The 20326-nt window shown below is 34.4% G+C and overlaps 3 protein-coding genes across 5 annotated transcripts in view; 2 read left to right on the top strand and 1 right to left on the bottom strand.

Annotated features, from left to right (window-relative positions):
• Positions 1-222: 222 nt before the first annotated feature.
• On the bottom strand, positions 223-3526 carry LOC132760235 (uncharacterized). The gene is made up of 3 exons (XM_060752174.1): positions 3193-3526; positions 2556-2660; positions 223-1805 (listed from the first exon to the last, which is right to left on the bottom strand). The coding sequence occupies exons 1-3, from the start codon at positions 3341-3343 to the stop codon at positions 1753-1755; spliced, it is 309 nt and encodes a 102-aa protein (XP_060608157.1). The 5' UTR covers positions 3344-3526; the 3' UTR covers positions 223-1752.
• On the top strand, positions 3526-9314 carry LOC132760234 (uncharacterized). Of its 3 annotated transcripts, none has more exons than XM_060752172.1 (4): positions 3526-3754; positions 4683-4818; positions 7643-7738; positions 8270-9314. In XM_060752172.1, the coding sequence occupies exons 2-4, from the start codon at positions 4683-4685 to the stop codon at positions 8947-8949; spliced, it is 912 nt and encodes a 303-aa protein (XP_060608155.1). In that variant the 5' UTR covers positions 3526-3754; the 3' UTR covers positions 8950-9314. The 3 variants fall into 3 exon arrangements, with proteins under 3 accessions (XP_060608155.1, XP_060608154.1, XP_060608156.1); XM_060752171.1 differs by having other exon boundaries at positions 3526-3853; XM_060752173.1 differs by lacking the exon at positions 3526-3754 and adding an exon at positions 3901-4344.
• Positions 9315-11637: 2323 nt separating this feature from the next.
• The window catches only part of LOC132760239 (H(+)/Cl(-) exchange transporter 7-like), a 94432-nt gene continuing 85743 nt past the window's right edge, over positions 11638-20326 (top strand). Inside the window, exon 1 of the mRNA XM_060752177.1 lies at positions 11638-12477. Within this exon, the coding sequence (XP_060608160.1) occupies positions 11638-12477 (840 nt within the window). The remainder of the gene's footprint in view (positions 12478-20326) is intronic.

Genomic DNA, 20326 nt, shown 5'->3' with positions numbered 1-20326 from the left:
CTGATCAGGATCCATGCTGTTCGCTATCAGTTTCTCTACTTGTAATAGTGTTGGTAAGCGAACAGCATGGATCCTGATCAGACTGCGTGGATGCGCAGGCTGGTCTGGACCCATGCTGGTAGCAAACCCATTATGTTGGTTTTGTCATGACGCGGCTCAAATGAATACATATATAATGCCCTGAAGAATTTAGGACAATCTTGTGTTTTGCAATGTTCCCTGCGGAAATGATTATAGCCAAACCATGTTTGAACCATGTTTGAAACATGGTTGCTCATGTTTCAAACCTTTCCATAAAACATGTTCTAGCTTTGTGCTGACAATGTTATAAACATGTTTAAAACATGGTTGATGATGTTTGTAAATTGGCCCCCAGTTCCAAAACATGTTTGATCATGGACAATAAAAGTTATGAAATGACCATATTTCAGCAACATATTTAATACCATTAAATGGTTCTGATATGGTAGTCAGAAACATACTGCTGAAAAGACTATGTTTTGGCCATGATATAAGTGACAATGATGGGGCTTCGTTTTAGCCATGTATAAACCATGATGTAACCATGCAGAATTTATTACAATTACAGTCAAACCATGTTTTAAACATGATTGTTCATGTGTCAAAACATGTTCTAGCTGTGTTCTGACAACATTATAAACATGTTTGAAACATGGTCAATCACGTTTGTAAATTGGCTCCCAGTTCCAAAACGTGTTTGACCATGGACAAGTTACGAAATGACCATATTTCAGCAACATATTTAATACCAGTATGTGGTTATGATTTGGTAGTATGACACTTTTACTAAAAATACTTCTATAAATAACAAAAACAATTTTAACTGTGACCTGCGCCGCTTCAAGGCAAAATATGAAAAAATAAGTGGACTGTGTACACTTAAATATCAAAAATACACTTGTCAAATAATGGCTTATATTGTTAAGTATCAATTGTGCAAGAATTGCCTTTGTGTCACAAAATATGGAAAGTTCAAAACCATAACAAGTTATTTTACAATATGAAAAGATTAAAACGTTTGCGCCACATCACTAGAATTCTCTGAGTTAAGTTAAATTTACAGCTATAAAGCCTATAATCAACAACTTTTTTTAAAATGATTCCGCAATGATAGTTTTCAAACTCAACCTTGAAACTGTGAACAAAACTGTGTATTATATTAAAACAACCTATACATTAAATCATCCATAATATCCAGGGGTATATCATTAACTATGTCAGCGATATACACAAATCACATCAGATAAACTGTGCCAACGGCAACATCATTTAGAAAGAAAATAATGGCACTTGAAACTTAAATGTTACTTGAAAACTGATGACTTCAAGAGTAACTGTAACATCAAAGTAACTGGAGAGAATTACTCCTTCGAACACCTCCTCTGCAGCTTCTTCTGCTCACTGTGTATTTTTTTGCGTGATATCTTTATGTTTTATTGCTGGAAACTTACTCTTAAGAATAGATTTTATTTTTGTAATTTTTGTGAAGTCTAGTGCTTTATTTTAAAGACTCAAGATTCACTTTAGTATTAGCCCTCTTGCCACTGACAGACGATTGCAATATTGTTTCTTTGTCAAAGAAATGCAGCAGCAGTATTTCAACAGCATTGAATTCATTGTCAGCATTTTCCATCAGTTGGTTTAAATCTATGTTGGCCTCGCTTTTCTCTCCCTTTGTGGTATTTGCTGCTGCTGCTGCTTCTAATTTTCTTACTCTTCTGCGGAGGCTTCTTAAGTCATCCACAACTGCATCCAGCTCATCTTTGGTGACATAGTCTTTCTGGCTGAAATAATCATTATAGGCTATAATCATCCTGTGACTAAACAATAACAGAAATTATTTATAAACTATATTACATGCACAACTAGGCCTACTTTTTTATCACAGCTGTGAGGTTTTATTAAATGCAGGTAGTTGCAGAGAAATTACTTGGACAGTTTACCTCAAGATACACAGACTGACTGACAAACACCTGAATCCAATAAATTCCCATGTTTCATATCTGTGGTATAATTATGGAACAAGATGACTTAGTTGATGGTCTTATATCATTAATAAGACTTAAGAAAACACGCTAATTAATGTCTCTGAAAAACTATATTTTAGAAATAACATTAGCAATCCTTGTAATAAAAGGACACATAACTCTGCAATGCTATGCATCAAAATAATGTCTTGCACACCTACATTATCTAGTGATGGTTGATAGCAAGATTCAATGCAATCATTTAAAAAGGAGTTTGCAAAATAATAAGACCGAGTAGTCAATATTTCAAGGTTTTTTAACGATTAAGGGCACATAACTTTGGGCATACTGGTGTGATTCAGCCCATAAAGAACATGATGTTTGTGATGTTTTTCCATTTTAAGCCCTGGTGGCTATCTTGTTAGAGAGGCAGAATTAATTTAACTTTTTTTAGACAATGAATTTGGATAAAGTTGATTGTAAACGTTTTGTAGCAAATTTTAATGACAAATAACACTAGACATTTACAGTGTTCACAAAAAGATCCTCCTTGCTCATAATACTTACAGTACTCTTCTCTTGTTCTTCTTATGATGTCATCAGCAGTCTCTTCCTCAAAAAGAAGAGAATTCAAGTAACCTTGAAACTTCTTTCCCTTGCTTTTAAGAACCTCTGAAAAAAACACAGTTCATGAAACTAGGAAGGCATACACATCAAAGGTGCTAGTGGCATTGATTTGACCTAAAATGTGTTTAACCTTGTTATTTATGCACTAAAACATCAATATATTAAAAAAAAAAAAAAAAAAAAAAAAATTCACTTTTCAGGTACGAAAATTATGGGTACGCCGGTTATCTGTGTCGGGCGGTAATATCGTCGGATTTTTGCATGGAATCAATGCACAATATATTTTTCTATTACAATTTATTATTTACAGATCCCCAATTAACCGCTAGTTAATGTTATAAAGCCCGAAAGTAAGAAATCAGCAGTCTTGGGAGGTGGGGTGTGGTAAATTAATTAAACACCGATACTGCCACTTACGTTAAATATCTGTTACTGCATATCGTGGCCTGTCGCAAAATAGCTCAGTACCTAATGTTTCTAGTAAATTATATTTGAGTATTCTATATATAAAATCTCAACCGGACAATCATTCTGCAAACTGCATTTGCCGCGCACTCTTTGCAAAGCATCGACTTACTTGCAATTAAAATGGCTAGATACTTTTTGCACTTGAACTTCACTCGAGTTTTGGATCCTATTGTAGCCCCCGTCTCTAATGCTGAATTCTGTACCAATGACCAGGCACTCTCTTCTGGCCAGAAAACAAGACTTGTCTCCAATGCTGACATGTTTTTTCGAACGTCTTCCCGCAAATTAAACTCAATGCGCACGCGTCAGAAACCATGTGCTTTCTCAATCGCAACTTTTCGGCCCTTTCCGTCAGTCTTATAGATAATGTTCCGATTGGTGCTTTCTTCCCGGACTACGGCGGAAAAACACGAATATTTTCGGGTAGGTATAGCCGACGTCGAAACAGCCAGATAAACAGGTGAGTAACTTGTATTTATTAAAAAAATTCATTTATGTTATCAATCTTTGGTCTATTTTGTAAAAAAAAGAAAAAAAAAAGATATCGTTACGTTATCTCGGACATGATATTACTCACGTGGCTGTGCAATGTAATCCGTATATAAACAAAACAGGAAGCACACAAGTTTCATTTTGTTGTTAAAAAAGTAATATAGCACTCGCAGACACTGGTAAAAGTGATATTTATTTGAATTTAATTTAATGTGATTCAACATGTCGAAATATAAAAAGATGGAAAAGAATACAAGATCTCAAGTCACGGAAAACTAGTACGTTTAGTCATTTCGACCCAAAAACGTTTCGGCCCCAAATTACCCAAGACGTTTCGCCCCTTTACCAAAACTGTCATTTTTGTTCATAAAGTCTTACCTTTATGTATTTTAAAAACATTACATTAAATTAATAAGTAAATAAATTAATGGCAAACGTATAATAGTGCCTCATACTGTCATACAGAGCTCTCGTTTGACATGGGACACGTGAAAATCCGGTAAATTTATGAACACATTTGACACCTACATTTGTTCAAATCACACTCAATAAAAATGTCACCGTGTATTCCACACAGCATTGTTTATAGCATGTGCACTGAATCGTGACATCAGTGGATGTAATTTGACAGCGCTAAAAATAGCTCTACACAACTGATAAGAATTACATGCTTGAGATGTCAATTATTTTACAATATGTCTTTGATTTACTTGGAGTACCTGTACATTTGTTATTTCTTTTTTCGTTGAATAGTCCCTAGTACATTTTGGTATTTAAAATTTATATGATATAATTTATTATACAGCATACCAGTAAAGATAATTTTTGTAACTTAAAAATAATTCATGTTAGAAAAAAATGATTTGACTCCTGAACATTTTGGTCAAAGAATCTTTGACCTGAAAATTCTGACACTACTGAGAGCCCTGTTCTTACTTATACCATAATAAATGACAGAGGCATCTGTTTCAGAAAGGTGATATCTTTCCCGTGGCTTTAATTCCATCGGGTGCAGGGGAGAGACATGCATTTTTCACAAGAAACATCTTGTTATACCATTGTTTTATCCGCTTGGGTTATTCTTTTACTATCCTGTTAATTTTTCAGATGAATTCATCAAAGAAAGACTGTTGTGATGTTGTGAAAATTGGGAAAAAGACTAATTTCAGATGTACTCTTTGTGGAGCTCACCGTTCTACTAAAAACAGGGTTTTTTCACATCTGGTGGATTGTCATTCCTTAAGTAAGTGTAACATCACTGTCAAGGTAACCTGGTTCTTTGGACAGGCCATGTTTTGTAAAGTTTTGTCAAGAAAATGGACATTTCTCATGGAGAAATGCAGTGCACAAGAACTGTAACCTTGTAATTCCTCCCATAAGTTATTGCTCTTCTTTATTTTCATACATGTACTTCATTTTTGTGTCGCCTCTACGGAGCAGTGGCGACATATAGGGATCACTTCTCCGTCGTCTGTTTGTCTGTCCGTCCCTCCGTCACAAAACTTGTCCGGACTACTCCTCATAAACTACTGGTGCAATTTCATCCAAACTTTACAGAAATGATCAGTACCAAGTCTAGTTGTGCATATTGTCAGAATTTTCCGGTCAAATGATTTTTGTCAGAGTTATGGCCCTTTAATAATTTTTATTTTTAAAGTTTGTCCGGACTACTTCTCTTATACCACTAATGCAATTACAATGAAACTTTACAGGATTAATCTGTAGCTCAAGTCCTTGCGCATATTGCACGGGTTTTCCGGTTGAATGATTTTTGGCTGAGTTATGGCCCTTTGATAAAAAGGTGTTTTTTTCTGTGTGTTGCCAGATACACAAAAGCTTGTCCGGACTACTGGTGCAATTTCATCCAAACTTTACAGGAATGATCAGTACCAAGTCTAGTTGTGCATATTGTCAGCATTTTTTGGTTCAATGATTTTGGTCAGAGTTATAGCCCTTTAATTATGTTTATTTTTAAAGTTTGTCCGGACTACTTCTATTATACCACTAATGCAATTTCAATGAAACTTTACAGGATTGATCTGTAGCTCAAGTTGTTGCGCATATTGCACGGGTTTTCCGGTTGAATGATTTTTGGCAGAGTTAGGGCCCTTTGATAAAAAGGTGTTTTTTTCTGTATGTTGCCAGATACACAAAAGCTTGTCCGGACTACTCCTCATAAACTACTGATGCAATTTTATCCAACCTTTACAGGAATGATCAGTACCAAGTCTAGTTGTGCACTGTCTGTCTGTCTGTCCGTCTGTCACAAAACTTGTCCCAACATGAAATTGGCCATCATGAGGCGACACATGTGATTACTGATCGCTCTTGTTTTCTCTGGATTGTAAGTTAATTTAAATATCAAGGGTATTGTCATGAAACTTGATACATGAACAGAACCCTGAGTCTAAGTGTGGAGAAGTACAATATACAAGAACTATTACTCTTAATTTCTTGAAAGTACTAGATTTAGAAAGACAAATTCACATGGCAAATTTTGGTTGGAAGTGTAGAATTATGTTTACAATCAAATCATAAAAAGTTCATTTAATCTTCCAGTTTTGATCACAGGCATGAGTATCTGACATTTTTATGCCACCGCAGCATCTGCGATGCGGTGGCATATAGCGATTCACCTGTGTGTGTGTTTGTTTGTGTGTGTGTGTGTTATATAGGTTATATATAGTGAACTTCAAAAATCTTCTTGTGAAAAACCACTAGTCCAATTTCAACCAAACTTGGCAGGATTGATCCTTGGGTGAAGGGCTTCCAAAGTTGTTCAAAGAATTTCATTCCATGCAGAAATCTGGTTGCCATGGCAACCAAAAGGGATTATAAGAATAAATTTAAAAAATCTTCTTGTAAAGACCCAAAAGGCCTAGAGCTTAGATATTTTGCATAAAGCATTGTCTGGTAGACCTCTACCAATATTGTTCAAATTATAGCCCTGGGGTCAAAATCGGCCCCGCCCCGGGGTCATTGATTTTAACTATATGTACATCTAGTAAAAACTTAAAATACCTTCATGTAAATACCCAAAAGGCCTAGAGCTTAGATATTTTGCATAAGGCATTGTCTGGTAGACCCTTACCAAGATTGTTCAAATGATAGCCCTGGGGTCAAAATCGGCCCCGCCCCGGGGTCATTGATTTTCACTATATGTACATATAGTAAAAAACTTAAAATACCTTCTTGTAAAGACCCAAAAGGCCTAGAGCTTAGATATTTTGCATAAGGCAGTGTATGGTAGACCCTTACTAAGATTGTTCAAATGATAGCCCTGGGGTCAAAATCGGCCCGGCCCGGGGGTCATTGATTTTCACTATATGTACATATAGTAAAAACTTAAAAATACCTTCTTGTAAAGACCCAAAAGGCCTAGAGCTTAGATATTTTGCATAAGGCATTGTATGGTAGACCTCTACCCAGATTTTCAAATTATAGCCCTGGGGTCAAAATCGGCCCCGCCCCGGGGGTCATTGGTTTTCCTTATATGTATATAGTAAAAACTGATAGTAAAAACTTTAAAAAAAAAATTTCTAGCAATTGACAAATGCTAGAGGTTAGATATTTTGCATGAAACATTGTGTAGTGATATCAGCTGACCTAGATTTTGACAAAGTGTCTAACTGTGTTGTCCTTTGATGTAGTCATGAAATTAATAGGCTGTGTGAAATATGACCTTCACCACCAAATTCACCAGACTCAAGTGCATTGATATATTCCTACTCTGATCTTTTATTGGATTAACAATAGATTTAACCACTAATCTGATAATAAGAATTAGATAGGTCAGGGATCTATGCATTATGACAATCTTCAATTGCATAGAAACAAAAAAAAATCTGTTCCTACACTACTATTTAGTGTTGTATTAATGCGGTGGCATAGCATTTTTCTCAAATGCAATCTTGTTTTTTTATATTTAAGGCCTGTTATGATATATTCAAACATTTTTATCAGTCTGGGTCTTTTGATTGATCCCAGGTCTGATACTGAGTATTTTTAAGCTATGATTATCACTTTGTATCAAAATTATACAACATAATACATTGAATTATTTTTAGGTCCAGCTAAGCCAGTTTACAAACTATACAATAGAGATCTGAGTGTGCCTGTTCCAAAAAGAACTACTTCCAGACGAGTACTTGTACCTGATCAGGGTAATTTATAACATATTTTTTTACAAATACATAGCCAGTCAAGTAAGATAATTGATTAAATATTGTACTGGGTATGAGTCACACAATAGACCTTTCTCTGGTAATACTTTTTGAACATTGTGATTTTTGTGTAGTACAAGAAATAGGATAAATTAAACAATTATTCACCATCAGAAAATATTACAAATTACTGACTAGTTAAACTTTGAACATGCACAAATATTTCTTCTTCTGATTTGTCGCAAGTTGCCAATTTGCATACTTTTCATCATACCAAAATGAAATAATGATCCACTTATACAGTATTTCTTTAAGCCTTGGATGGTCTCCTACCAAAGTTGTCCTACATATGGTTTTGGTTTGTTGCATAATAAGGTCACAGTCAGATTTCACAAATCTTGTCCACAGCCAAAATGCCCAGAACTTTCACATTTGACATGCATCAGCATTTAGAGTTCTTCTTTTAACCAAACATAGTATTGCTGTGATGTGTATCTAAGTCTATTATAATGTATATATTCATTCTTACAGTTCCAAAAGCAGAAATCACAGATGAAAATCTGGCCTTACTGTCTTCAGAAAAGGAAACAGAAGAATCATCTCAGAATAAAGAAACATTTCAGATTGAAAATTTTATTAGTAATATTACAGAACATGAAACTTTTTGTGAAAATCATATCCTTATCGATTACAATGAAAATGGAAATTTGTTGACTGATGAAACAGAATCAATGCAGTCTTTAATGGAAATTGGTGATGGTTCTGAATCACATGAGGGGTCTGAATCTGATGATAACAGTGATGTGCTGGATAATACAGATTCTGTAAGTTCTGATACAGATTCTGTAAGTTCTGATGCCAGTAGTGTAAACAATGAACAGTGTGAGTCTGCTCAGTGCATTAATAAGAAAAAAGATTATTCATTAGCGTTCCTTTCATTTGCCATGAATTACAATTTGGCTGGAAACTGCATTGATGACTTGATACTTTTACATAAGTCAACAAATCCACAATCAAAATCGTGGCTTCAAAATAATTATAAACAACTATTAAAAAAAACTGTGCTTTCTGGACATCAGGATAATTATCGTCAACACCACTATTGTATGAAATGCTTCAAACTTTTCCAGCTGACGATCCAAATGAATATAAATGTAAAACACATGGGTGTGACGGACTTCAATATATGGGGCCGGAGAATGTCCAGTTAGATAAGACAAGAAAACATTATTTTTAAATAAGTATTAGGGCGGTATTTTTATAACAGAAGGTCAATTCATTTAGAAGTACTTGTTCAAGGTAATAAAAAAATATCGATTGACAAATACATCAGTGTGTTAGTTTTCTGTCAGGGACAAAATATGATACATGTCTTATATTTTTAAAGCAGCTTTAAGGGAGAATAGAAGGAAAAAATTATGTAGTGTGATTGTTAAACAAATTCTCAGACTGTAAAGTAGTTGTGGACAAAAAAATGAAACTGACTGAACTGCCATGTAGACAAACATGTTATGACTCTGATTTCAATAAATGATCTGGCAATGTTGTAGCTATCATGCCAGTTGTGGTCAAAACAGATGTAGTTCAAGCCATTATATTATCAAATGAAAAAAACATGTTATGGTCTTCATTTATTTGGATATCCATGATATGCTGTCATTTTAACTATGATTATTACCATGGTCAAAACATTTCTTTTGCTTTGACTATGATGATCCATGATATGGACATGTTCATAACATGGTCATACCACAACCATTTCATAGTCCCCAATTTATGTAATTGCATATCAAGGTCATATCATTGGCAACCATGGTGCAACCATGGTCGGCATTGATATGGATATGGTCATTTCCGCAGGGGTTTGTTTGTTGTTGATTTAGAGCATGTTAGATGCTGATAAGTATAAAAAGCAGGCAAATGGGTATAAAACAATTTTTCATAAAAGTTAGCAAAATATAAAAAAGTGGTATACAGTCAGCTATCGTTATCTCGACATCGCTTTTCTCGATATTTCGTTATCTCGATGAAATTTTGAAAGTCCCGATTTTCTTCCTTCTTTATCTATATTGGAAATATTTGTTTATCTCGATATTTTTATTTCGATATTTTCAGTATCTCAATGTACAATTTCAGTCCCAACAGTTATTTTCACACTATTATCCTTTGTTTATCTCGACTAATAGTTTTCTTTCGTCTGTTCCCTTCAGACGTGTGAAAAACACAAACTAGACGATAATTGCACAATAGCGCGTGTCATAATGATGATTATGTTTGTAACATGTTTAGCTGTTTTTATAAAAGTTAATCTATTTAGCGTGTTGATTGACTTATGCCCAAAATGAGTGAATTTTACGTTTTTTTATAAATATTCGTACACTGTATCAATTCATTATAACTTGAAATGTAAATGAAATAGTGAAAGTATAGAAACGCTATCGTTGCAATATTGTTTCACAACATCACCACCAAATCAATCAGCGGTCGAACAACATCGAGAAAGACCGGAGGATATCCGGATCAACCACCCTGAAAACAATGTTTTCACTATATTGGTGTATTACTGAGTAAACCTCACTATGTGTTTTTATCATACACACCAGTGTTTTCGCTGGTAAACATCCGCTAATGTTACTTTGTTAAAAATTGACTAGGCCTATGAAAACAAGACATGGGGATATCATAGTTTATTTGACATAAGGTATGCACATGTCTTTTGTAAAAATCAGTGTCTGCCTTATTCAAACCCTAATATGTTTATCTCGACATTTCGTTATCTCGATATTTTTTGGACGGTCCCGATGACTTCGAGATAACGAGAGTCGACTGTATTTAAGTCTTCCATAGAAAATAGTAAATAACTATATATATTAATGGCTAAAAGGCAAAAAAATACTTCAGCTGTTAGATTAATAGCTCTTTACTGGAAACTTCGGACTAAAATCCAAAAATAAATTTAAAGCTTTTATAAAAATAGTAGAAAAAACAATACAAAAATGTAATAGGAAACAACGTGAATGTTACGTAACGTGTATACATGCATAAAACAGATGAAATATTATATTGGAAAAAGTATATAACCATTTATAATGGAATGTCTACGCAAAAGAACTTACGGAAATAATTAAATGTCGTATATAATTTTTGCATTTAATCCAGCTGGTGAAAACGTCTTAAGCTTATGAATCCAGTAGGTTTCTCTACATAGACGCTTCATTGTGTCGCTGACAATCTCAAACGGTAAAAATGAAAAGTCATTAAATGAATGATCAATTGAATTAAAATGCGTTGCAACAAGAGTTGAACACGCTGGATCTTTGAAATTTGTAATATCAAATTTATGACTATTCATTCTACGTGAAACCGGTTGAGATGTCTGGCCAACATATTGCATATTGCATTTTTGACAGGAGATTAAATAAATAACATTATTTGTAGAACAGTTTGTAGGGTTTCTCAGTGTATATTTTTCGCCTGTGACACTGCTTGCAAAAGATACATCCGAAGTAATTCGATTACAATGAGAACATCTACTTCTGCTACAAGGAGAAGATGAATGAATTGACATTTGCTTTGAAAAGCTAGAATGCACAATATGATCACGGATATTTTTGGGTCTCTTTAACGCAACAATAGGTTTGTAAGTCTCATAAACATATTTTACAGTTTCACTTTTTGACAACTTTAGTAAGTCCCAATATTTGTTTAAAACGTGACCAATGTTAGGAAGATGAGGATTATAAGTAGCAACAAATGGTATGACAAAATTAGATTGGCTACTTTCTGTGAGTCGCAGTGCCTCATTTTGACTCATAGAATTAATTTTCTCAAATACGACGGATTTTATTCAAAAAATTAAAAATGTTACGTTGAAAAGCAAAGACTCATTATTAGTTACAATGGATGTATCTTCACTATATACATGTATTCCGCACTCTGACGGCATAAACGCATGTGAATATTTTCTAAATGAAGGAAATAGTGATCATTACTTACAAACACCAGTGCTCTCTAATCTTATACGGATAGTTCTTGAAAATAACTTTTTCGAATTTAATAATGAGTTTTTCGTGCAAACGTGCGGTACTGCTATGGGATCATCTATGGCGCCAGCATATGCCTCCCTGTTCATGGGGAAACTGGAAAAGGACTTTATCGAGTCACGAAATATCAAACCGACGCTGTGGCTACGTTTCCTGGATGACATTTTTCTAATCTGGGACGATACTTGCGAGGAACTCGAAAATTTCATTCGTGATCTAAATGATTTTCATCCGACGATTAAGTTTACGCAAACCATTTCCAGTTCATGTGTTGATTTTCTTGATGTGCGTGTTTCCAAAAATGATTGCACTCTTTCAACGAACATATTCGTGAAAAACACTAATAATCATCAGTATCTTCATTATACCTCTTGTCACCCAAAAGCGTGCAAGAATGGTATACCATACAGTCAAGGCAAGCGTTACCGCAGAATAATATCCGATGACAGTACATTCAAGGACTCTCTTGTTGATTTGAAAGACTTTTTTCTGAAACGTGAATACCCGAAAGAAGTAATTGACAATGCATTTGAGAAAATTAATTCTATGAGTCAAAATGAGGCACTGCGACTCACAGAAAGTAGCCAATCTAATTTTGTCATACCATTTGTTGCTACTTATAATCCTCATCTTCCTAACATTGGTCACGTTTTAAACAAATATTGGGACTTACTAAAGTTGTCAAAAAGTGAAACTGTAAAATATGTTTATGAGACTTACAAACCTATTGTTGCGTTTAAGAGACCCAAAAATATCCGTGATCATATTGTGCATTCTAGCTTTTCAAAGCAAATGTCAATTCATTCATCTTCTCCTTGTAGCAGAAGTAGATGTTCTCATTGTAATCGAATTACTTCGGATGTATCTTTTGCAAGCAGTGTCACAGGCGAAAAATATACACTGAGAAACCCTACAAACTGTTCTACAAATAATGTTATTTATTTAATCTCCTGTCAAAAATGCAATATGCAATATGTTGGCCAGACATCTCAACCGGTTTCACGTAGAATGAATAGTCATAAATTTGATATTACAAATTTCAAAGATCCAGCGTGTTCAACTCTTGTTGCAACGCATTTTAATTCAATTGATCATTCATTTAATAGCTTTTCATTTTTACCGTTTGAGATTGTCAGCGACACAATGGAGCGTCTATGTAGAGAAACCTACTGGATTCATAAGCTTAAGACGTTTTCACCAGCTGGATTAAATGCAAAAATTATATACGACATTTAATTATTTCCGTAAGTTCTTTTGCGTAGACATTCCATTATAAATGGTTATATACTTTTTCCAATATAATATTTCATCTGTTTTATGCATGTATACACGTTACGTAACATTCACGTTGTTTCCTATTACATTTTTGTATTGTTTTTTCTACTATTTTATATAGGAAATACTTGTATTTAATAATCCGTGAATGTTTATATATATATATATATATCGAAATCTTTATTAACTTTATTAATTTTTAAATGAAATTTAATATAACGTAACGTAACAATGTATGTTTCCCGCCATCTCGGACGTTGACGTCATGTGACGTCTCTTCCTGTTTATTCACTTCCTGTTTATTCACTGACGAAGAACATATTTGTTCGAAATCGATTTGAATATTAAAAAAATAACTGAATGTACGCGTGTGGTTGTTCTTTTTGGATTCATATATAAAAATAGTAGAAAATTTTGGGGAAAATTAACCTTTAAAGAAAGCATAGTACATTGTCAGTTTGGGCCTTAATTTTGTTTCTGCATATATAATTAATATTCAGCCTGCATGTATATGTGCACCAAGCATCATGCCAGATAATATACATTTACATGTATATACATATTCTTTAATAAACAAATCATGAGATTTCTAAGGTAACCAAAAATATTTACAATGAAAATATTTCTGAAAAATTCATCTATGATAAATTCATGGAATATTTTGGAACTTTTTATTTGAAGTTCTCTGTTTAAGATTGTACTCTTGGGATCCATGGTGTAATGTTAAAGTTCTCTGATACTTTTATTAGATACCACATTCATAACATTTCAAATAGTTCTTGACTTACTCAAGAAAACACATCATTAAATATTAATTGAAATGGGCTATAAATATGAGACTTTTATGAAGAAAACTTTCAAGTTTATATTGGAGAATAATTATTTCGACAAACTGCCATTAAAATTATTGCACCAATGATGAAACACTATCAAGGTTCCTTTTCGCAATTTCCTTTGAGAAATGATGTTAAACAAAAGAGATTAGAGAAAATATAGAGAAAAAATTGAATGTTCTCATTTTTGAGTTATCTGCCCTTGAATTGGACTTTTTCATTAAATTCAAGAGCAGATAATTTACAATGAAGCGAAACAATACATTTTTTTCTTCTTATTTTCATGAAAGCTTACCTTCGTCTTAGTCAATATGCAAAAGTTCAAGAACAAATTTAGAGTGCATAATGAGTTTTCCCCCACTTCTTCTCTTAACCTGTGCATTTTTTTTTTAACAAAATGACCTATTTTTAGCTCACCTGTCACAAAGTGACAGGGTGAGCTTTTGTGATCGCTTTTCGTCTGGCGTCAGTCCGTCCGTCCGTCCGTCCGTCGTCCGTCCGTCGTCCGTAAACTTTTACTTTAAATGACATCTCCTCATAAACCACTAAGCCAATTTCATCCAAACTTCACAGGAATGTTCCTTTGGTGGTCACCTTTAAAAATTGTTCAAAGAATTTAATTCCATGCAGAACTCTGGTTGCCATGGCAACCGAAAGAAAAAACTTTAAATATCTTCTTTTAAAAAACCATAAGAGCTAGAGCTTAGATATTTGGCATGAAACATCTTCTAGTGAGTGTCTACCAAGTTTGTTCAAATAAAAGCCCTGGGGTCAAAATTGGCCCCGCCCTGGGGGGTCATTGATTTTCCCTAAATGCATATAGTAAAAACTTAAAAAATCTTCTTTTAAAGAACCCAAAGAGCTAGAGCTAAGATATTTGGCATGAAACATCTTCTAATGGGTGTCTACCAAGTTTGTTCAAATAAAAGCCCTGGGGTGAAAATTGGCCCCGCCCCGGGGGGTCATTGATTTTCCCTATATGCATATAGTAAAAACTTAAAAAAATCTTCTTTTAAAGAACTCAAAGAGCTAGAGCTTAGATATTTGGCATGAAACATCTTCTAGTGAGTGTCTACCAAGTTTGTTCAAATTAAAGCCCTGGGGTCAAAATTGGCCCCGCCCCGGGGGGTCATTGATTTTCCCTATATGCATATAGTAAAAACTTAAAAAATCTTCTTTTAAAGAACCCAAAGAGCTAGAGCTAAGATATTTAGCATGAAACATGTTCTAATGGGTGTCTACCAAGTTTGTTCAAATAAAAGCCCTGGGGTCAAAATTGGCCCCGCCCCGGGGGGTAATTGATTTTTCCTATATGCATATAGTAAAAACTTAAAAAATCTTCTTTTAAAGAACCCAAAGAGCTAGAGCTTAGATATTTGGCATGAAACATCTTCTAGTGAGTGTCTACCAAGTTTGTTCAAATAAAAGCCCTGGGGTCAAAATTGGCCCCGCACCGGGGGGTCATTGATTTTCCCTATATGCATATAGTAAAAACTTAAAAAATCTTCTTTTAAAGAACTCAAAGAGCTATGGCTAAGATATTGAGCATCAAACATGTTCTAATAGGTGTCTACCAAGTTTGTTCAAATAAAAGCCCTGGGGTCAAAATTGGCACTGCCCCGGGGGGTCATTGATTTTCCTTATATGTGTATAGCAAAAACTTAAAAAATCTTCTTTGAAAAAACCCAAATAGCTAGAGTTAAGATATTAAGCATGAAACATCTTTTAGTGAGTGTCTACAAAGTTTTTTCAAATAAAAGCCCTGGGGTCAAAATTGGCCCCGCCCCGGGGGTCATTGATTTTTATGCCCCCACAAAGTGGGAGCATAAAGCTTTGCACTTGTCCGTCCGTCCGTACGTCTGTCCGTACGTCCCGAAATCTTGTGAACGCAACTCCTCTTAAACCGGATGGCAGATTTTGCTTAAACTTACAGGGATGAACAACCTTAATGTGTAGATGGTAGTAAAGGAAGGAATTTTCGCTGCGACCAAATTTAACAGAATTATGGCCCTTTGTTGATTTTTTCACTATATACAATGTAGAAATTTTGTGAACGCAACTCCTCTTAAACTGGATGGCAGATTTTGCTTAAACTTCCAGGGATGAACAACCTTAATGTGTAGATGGTAGTAAAGGAAGGAATTTTTGCTGCGACAAAATTTAAAAGAATTATGGCCCTTTGTTGATTTTTTCAATATATACCAAATAGAAATTTTGTGAACGCAACTCCTCTTAAACCGGATGGCAGATTTTGTTTAAACTTACAGGGATGAACAACCTTAATGTGTAGATGGTAGTACAGGAAGGAATTTTTGCTGCGACAAAATTTAAAAGAATTATGGCCCTTTGTTGATTTTTTCAATATATACCATTATATAGAAATTTTGTGAACGCAACTCCTTTTAAACCGGATGGCAGATTTTGCTTAAACTTCCAGGGACAACCTTAATATGTAGATGGTAGTAAAGGAAGGAACTTTTGCTGTGACCAAATTTAACAGAATTATGGCCCTTTGTTGATTTTTTCACTATATACTATGTAGAAATTTTGTGAAGGCAACTCCTCTTATAAACCTGGTGGCAGATTTTGCTTAAACTTCCATGGATGAACAACATTAATGTGTAGATGGCAATAAAGGAAGGAATTTTTGCTGTGACCAAATTTAAAAGAATTATGGCCCTTTGTTGATTTTTAGTTTTCAACTTGTGGCACATGTAGTGCAAAAAATATTTGACCTAGAGTCATAAGATTGACAGAACAGTGGCGTGTGGGGGCATTCGTGTCCTATGGACACATTTCTAGTCTTTATATGTGTTTAGCAAAAACTTTAAATCTTCTTTGAAAAAACCCAAATAGCTAGAGTTTAGATATTAAGCATGAAACATCTTCTAGTAAGTGTCTACAAAGTTTGTTCAAATAAAAGCCCTGGGGTCAAAACTGGCCCGGCCCCAGGGGTGTCATTGTTTTTAACTATATGTGTATAGTAAAAATCTTCTTTTAAAAAGCCCAATGAGCTAGAGCTTGTTTAGCATGAAACATCTTCTTATGGGTGTCTACCAAGTTTGTGCAAATAAAAGCCCTTGGGTTAAATTGGCCCTGCAACGTTGGGGGGGGGGGGGGGGGTGGGGGGCCTATATACAGGTGAGCGACTTCAGGGCCATCATGGCCCTCTTGTTATGAATTTAAAGTACCTTTATTTTCATTGAAAAAAATTAAGAAACTATAATTATAAGGAATTTCATGTAATTATGTATAATTATGTATTGTATTCAACAATAAAAAGAAAACATTATCCAGAAGTAAAAACAAGAATTCATTTACGTATGTATAAGTTATCTGCCCTTGAAATGACCTCAAATAAGTAGAAAATTCTGATTCAGGGGCAGATAACTCAAAAACGAGAACGGTGACCCCAATTTTTTTTTTTCGCTTAAAATGTTTCTGTTATCATATTCTACCAACATGCCAAGTTTAAAGAAATTCAATAGAACAGTTTTAATTTTGCCTATATGTCTATATGAAAACTCCTGAAAACGTCCTTAATGTAAAGGTATGAAAAGTTTTTGTTGTTGCTTAAATTGTAAAGTACTGAATTTTTCGTTTCAAATTACAAGAATGTCTAGTTTGAAATGGTCTATATTTGATTTTAGAGGTCATTCGATGATTCGAAATGATTTAACCATTAGCCTGATGACTGGATCAGATTCTACCATTGTGACCATTGCAGACCAAGGGCAGCAAACATAATTTTATGTCAACTGATCATTGTCCGCACTGCTCCCTGTCCAGTCACTACTGAAAATTTACGTAAAAAAAAAAAGAATGGTTTTGTCCAGATTGAAAGATGAAAATATTAGACACATAATTATATACTAATATTTGTTTCAGGAAAAAAAATCATTAACTGAAGAAGTATTATTTAGCACCAGTAAAAAAGAACTAACATTGAAAAAAGAAGAACTAAAAATAAACAACCATCACTATCTTTAGTCTGTAACCAGAATTATTACATAATGACTAAAACAGCCATGGCCAAAATGGTTAAAGGTTGTTAATTTTATAACTAGTCATGCCCCTCACTGCTGTGGGTTTGAATCCATTCAGGGACTTTGAATTGGGGGCCATCCAGTTTAAGCTTACAGAATGTCAGTGGTTCTAAACAACTGCCTGCTTGTGCCTGAAATAATGCACAGAGAGTCATTAGAGGTCTTGCTTCATAAGAAAAGCTGGATATTGTCACTTTTACAATGTAGGTGTGACTTGAAAATTTAACAACAACAACATATAATTATAGACATTAAAATTTTGTCTGTTATAGATTGATGTATTGCAAAAAAAACAAGGATATAGTTTGATGTTGAACATTATTTTTTGTAATTTTTCCAATATTTAAAAGTTTTGTATTTTTTTCTCAAGGTTACTTAGTCATAATGATGGTAAATTTCTAATGGAATATATAAATGATGATCTGAAGCTGTTAGGGCATTGGTATAAATCTTTGACCTTTCCTCTACAGGAAATTTACTACTGTAAATGTGTTTTTATCTGTTTATTTCTATAAATAATTAATGGAGGTAACAACATCTATGTATGGAAGTAGAAGGTCGTGTCTAAATTATGCTGAAACATCATCATACAATATACATGAAATTTATTGTACATTCGTGAATGATGTGACTGAAGATTGCAGACGGGCCTTAAGCTTGTAAGGATAGTGATTGTTTGGAGGTTAGGGTGCTAGCCATGCACTCATGCTTTCAAATATCATCAAAATCAAACTAGATATAGATAAAATTAAACTAGGAAATATTTTGGCAAAATTAGTTGAAAACCATTGCTATATAATTACCAGTGTGTGACTTTAATGTGTTTTTCTAAAAAAAAAACCTGATATTTATTTATTTGAATTTTCTCCAATCACATAGGCTATGTTTTCTGTCATATACCATAATTAAGTGCACAAAGACTTGACAGAATACACCAAATAAAAGAAAAGATAACTGGTTGATTTCATTATTTTAAAGAAGATGAATTTCTGTCAGTCATTGTAAAAAACTTTTGGCAATGATCGGAACTCAGTTTATTGAATATGAAAGTGACAAAATGTATACCGAAACTTGTTTAATAAAATTTGTCAAAAAATGTCCTATGTAAATGTCAGGATTAAAATGCTTTTATTAATTATATCTAATTATATCTTTACTATCTAAATATTTCTCTGTTTGGGCATCCTTGGCTGAATGGTTAAGGGCTTGAAATCACTTGCCTCTCAGACTCACTGCTTTAGGTCTAGCCGCAGAAGCGTCATTGGATTTTAAATGTAAGAAAGCTATCCAACTAGCTTACAGAACATTGATGGTTCTTATTATAACTCAGGTGCCCGTTTGTGCCAGTAATACTGTACAGAGGTGCACCTGAGGTCTTGGTTGTGCAATACTAAACCTGAGATAACATGAGTTTTAATAGATTCCCTACTGAAAAATTGACTGGGAATCCCACTGGGATGAGGGTGGGATCCCAGTGGAATTTTAATTTGGATCCCAGTGGGACACACTGGGAAAATTGGACAGGATCCCACTGGGATCCCACCCTTATCCCAGTGGGATCCCGACCAAATTTCCCAGTGGGATCCAACCCTCATCTCAGTGGGATCCCAGCACTATCCCAGTGGGATCCCAGCACTATCCCAGTGGGATCCTAACACTATCCCAGTGGGATCCCAACCAAATTTCCCAGTGGGATCCCACCCTCATCCCAGTGGGATCCGAACACTATCCCAGTGGGATACATGTCCAAGTAAAGCACATATACACAAACTTAATTTTGTTTAAAGACTAAACTGAAGAACTGATTTAGGTTCTACCTATTTATGTAAGATTGTTGAGAAAGCTTTTGTCAGCATACATTAATTTACTCTTGATGATTGCATCCTGGGGTTCTGACCAGTATCACCTGTCGTATATATTATTTAACAGTTTAAGTGATTGTAGAAGCCCAGCCAAATTTCAAAGCTGACTGCTCGAATTTGGAAGAAAAAGATTGGCCCCCTAGTTGATTTTGATGAAGAAGTTCCATGTGACTAACTTTGCCTATCTATTCAAGTGAAAGCAACCACCACAGAAAATTAAAATGACAGAATTTTATCATTGCCACAATTTGTCTGGCAAGTAGTCAGCATAAAATATCAGCATTTTTTTCTTTAAATGACTGATACTGGATAGCAGCACCGTTCCCAACAGAAAATAGACAATTTCCCAATTCTTGACTGATGAATTCCCAAAATAACACTGAAAATTTCTTCAAAAATCAGCAAATTTAAAGGTAAACAAAAACAGTAGTGCACATGCTTCCATATTGATAAGTGATATACGTAAACAACCAAGTATAACCACATGAGTGATATTCGTGCCCAGTTCATTTTGTACTTTTAGTGTTTC

This window comes from Ruditapes philippinarum, unplaced genomic scaffold, assembly GCF_026571515.1.
Source record: "Ruditapes philippinarum isolate M1 unplaced genomic scaffold, ASM2657151v2 ctg2196_1_1_1_1, whole genome shotgun sequence".
NCBI lineage: Eukaryota > Metazoa > Mollusca > Bivalvia > Venerida > Veneridae > Ruditapes > Ruditapes philippinarum.
This window is presented reverse-complemented; position numbering and strand designations above follow the sequence as displayed.

What these genes read in the sequence shown, in the direction of transcription:
- LOC132760234 (XM_060752172.1), top strand. Translation starts at nt 4,683, where the DNA reads ATGAATTCATCAAAGAAAGACTGTTGTGATGTTGTGAAAATTGGGAAA. An exon ending in GGTGGATTGTCATTCCTTAA is followed by an intron (nt 4,819 to 7,642) that starts GTAAGTGTAACA and finishes AATTATTTTTAG; the next exon opens with GTCCAGCTAAGCCAGTTTAC. An exon ending in AGTACTTGTACCTGATCAGG is followed by an intron (nt 7,739 to 8,269) that starts GTAATTTATAAC and finishes TCATTCTTACAG; the next exon opens with TTCCAAAAGCAGAAATCACA.
- LOC132760235 (XM_060752174.1), bottom strand. Translation starts at nt 3,343, where the DNA reads ATGTCAGCATTGGAGACAAGTCTTGTTTTCTGGCCAGAAGAGAGTGCC. An exon ending in TCTAGCCATTTTAATTGCAA is followed by an intron (nt 2,661 to 3,192) that starts GTAAGTCGATGC and finishes TGTTTTTTTCAG; the next exon opens with AGGTTCTTAAAAGCAAGGGA. An exon ending in AAGAACAAGAGAAGAGTACT is followed by an intron (nt 1,806 to 2,555) that starts GTAAGTATTATG and finishes TGATTATTTCAG; the next exon opens with CCAGAAAGACTATGTCACCA.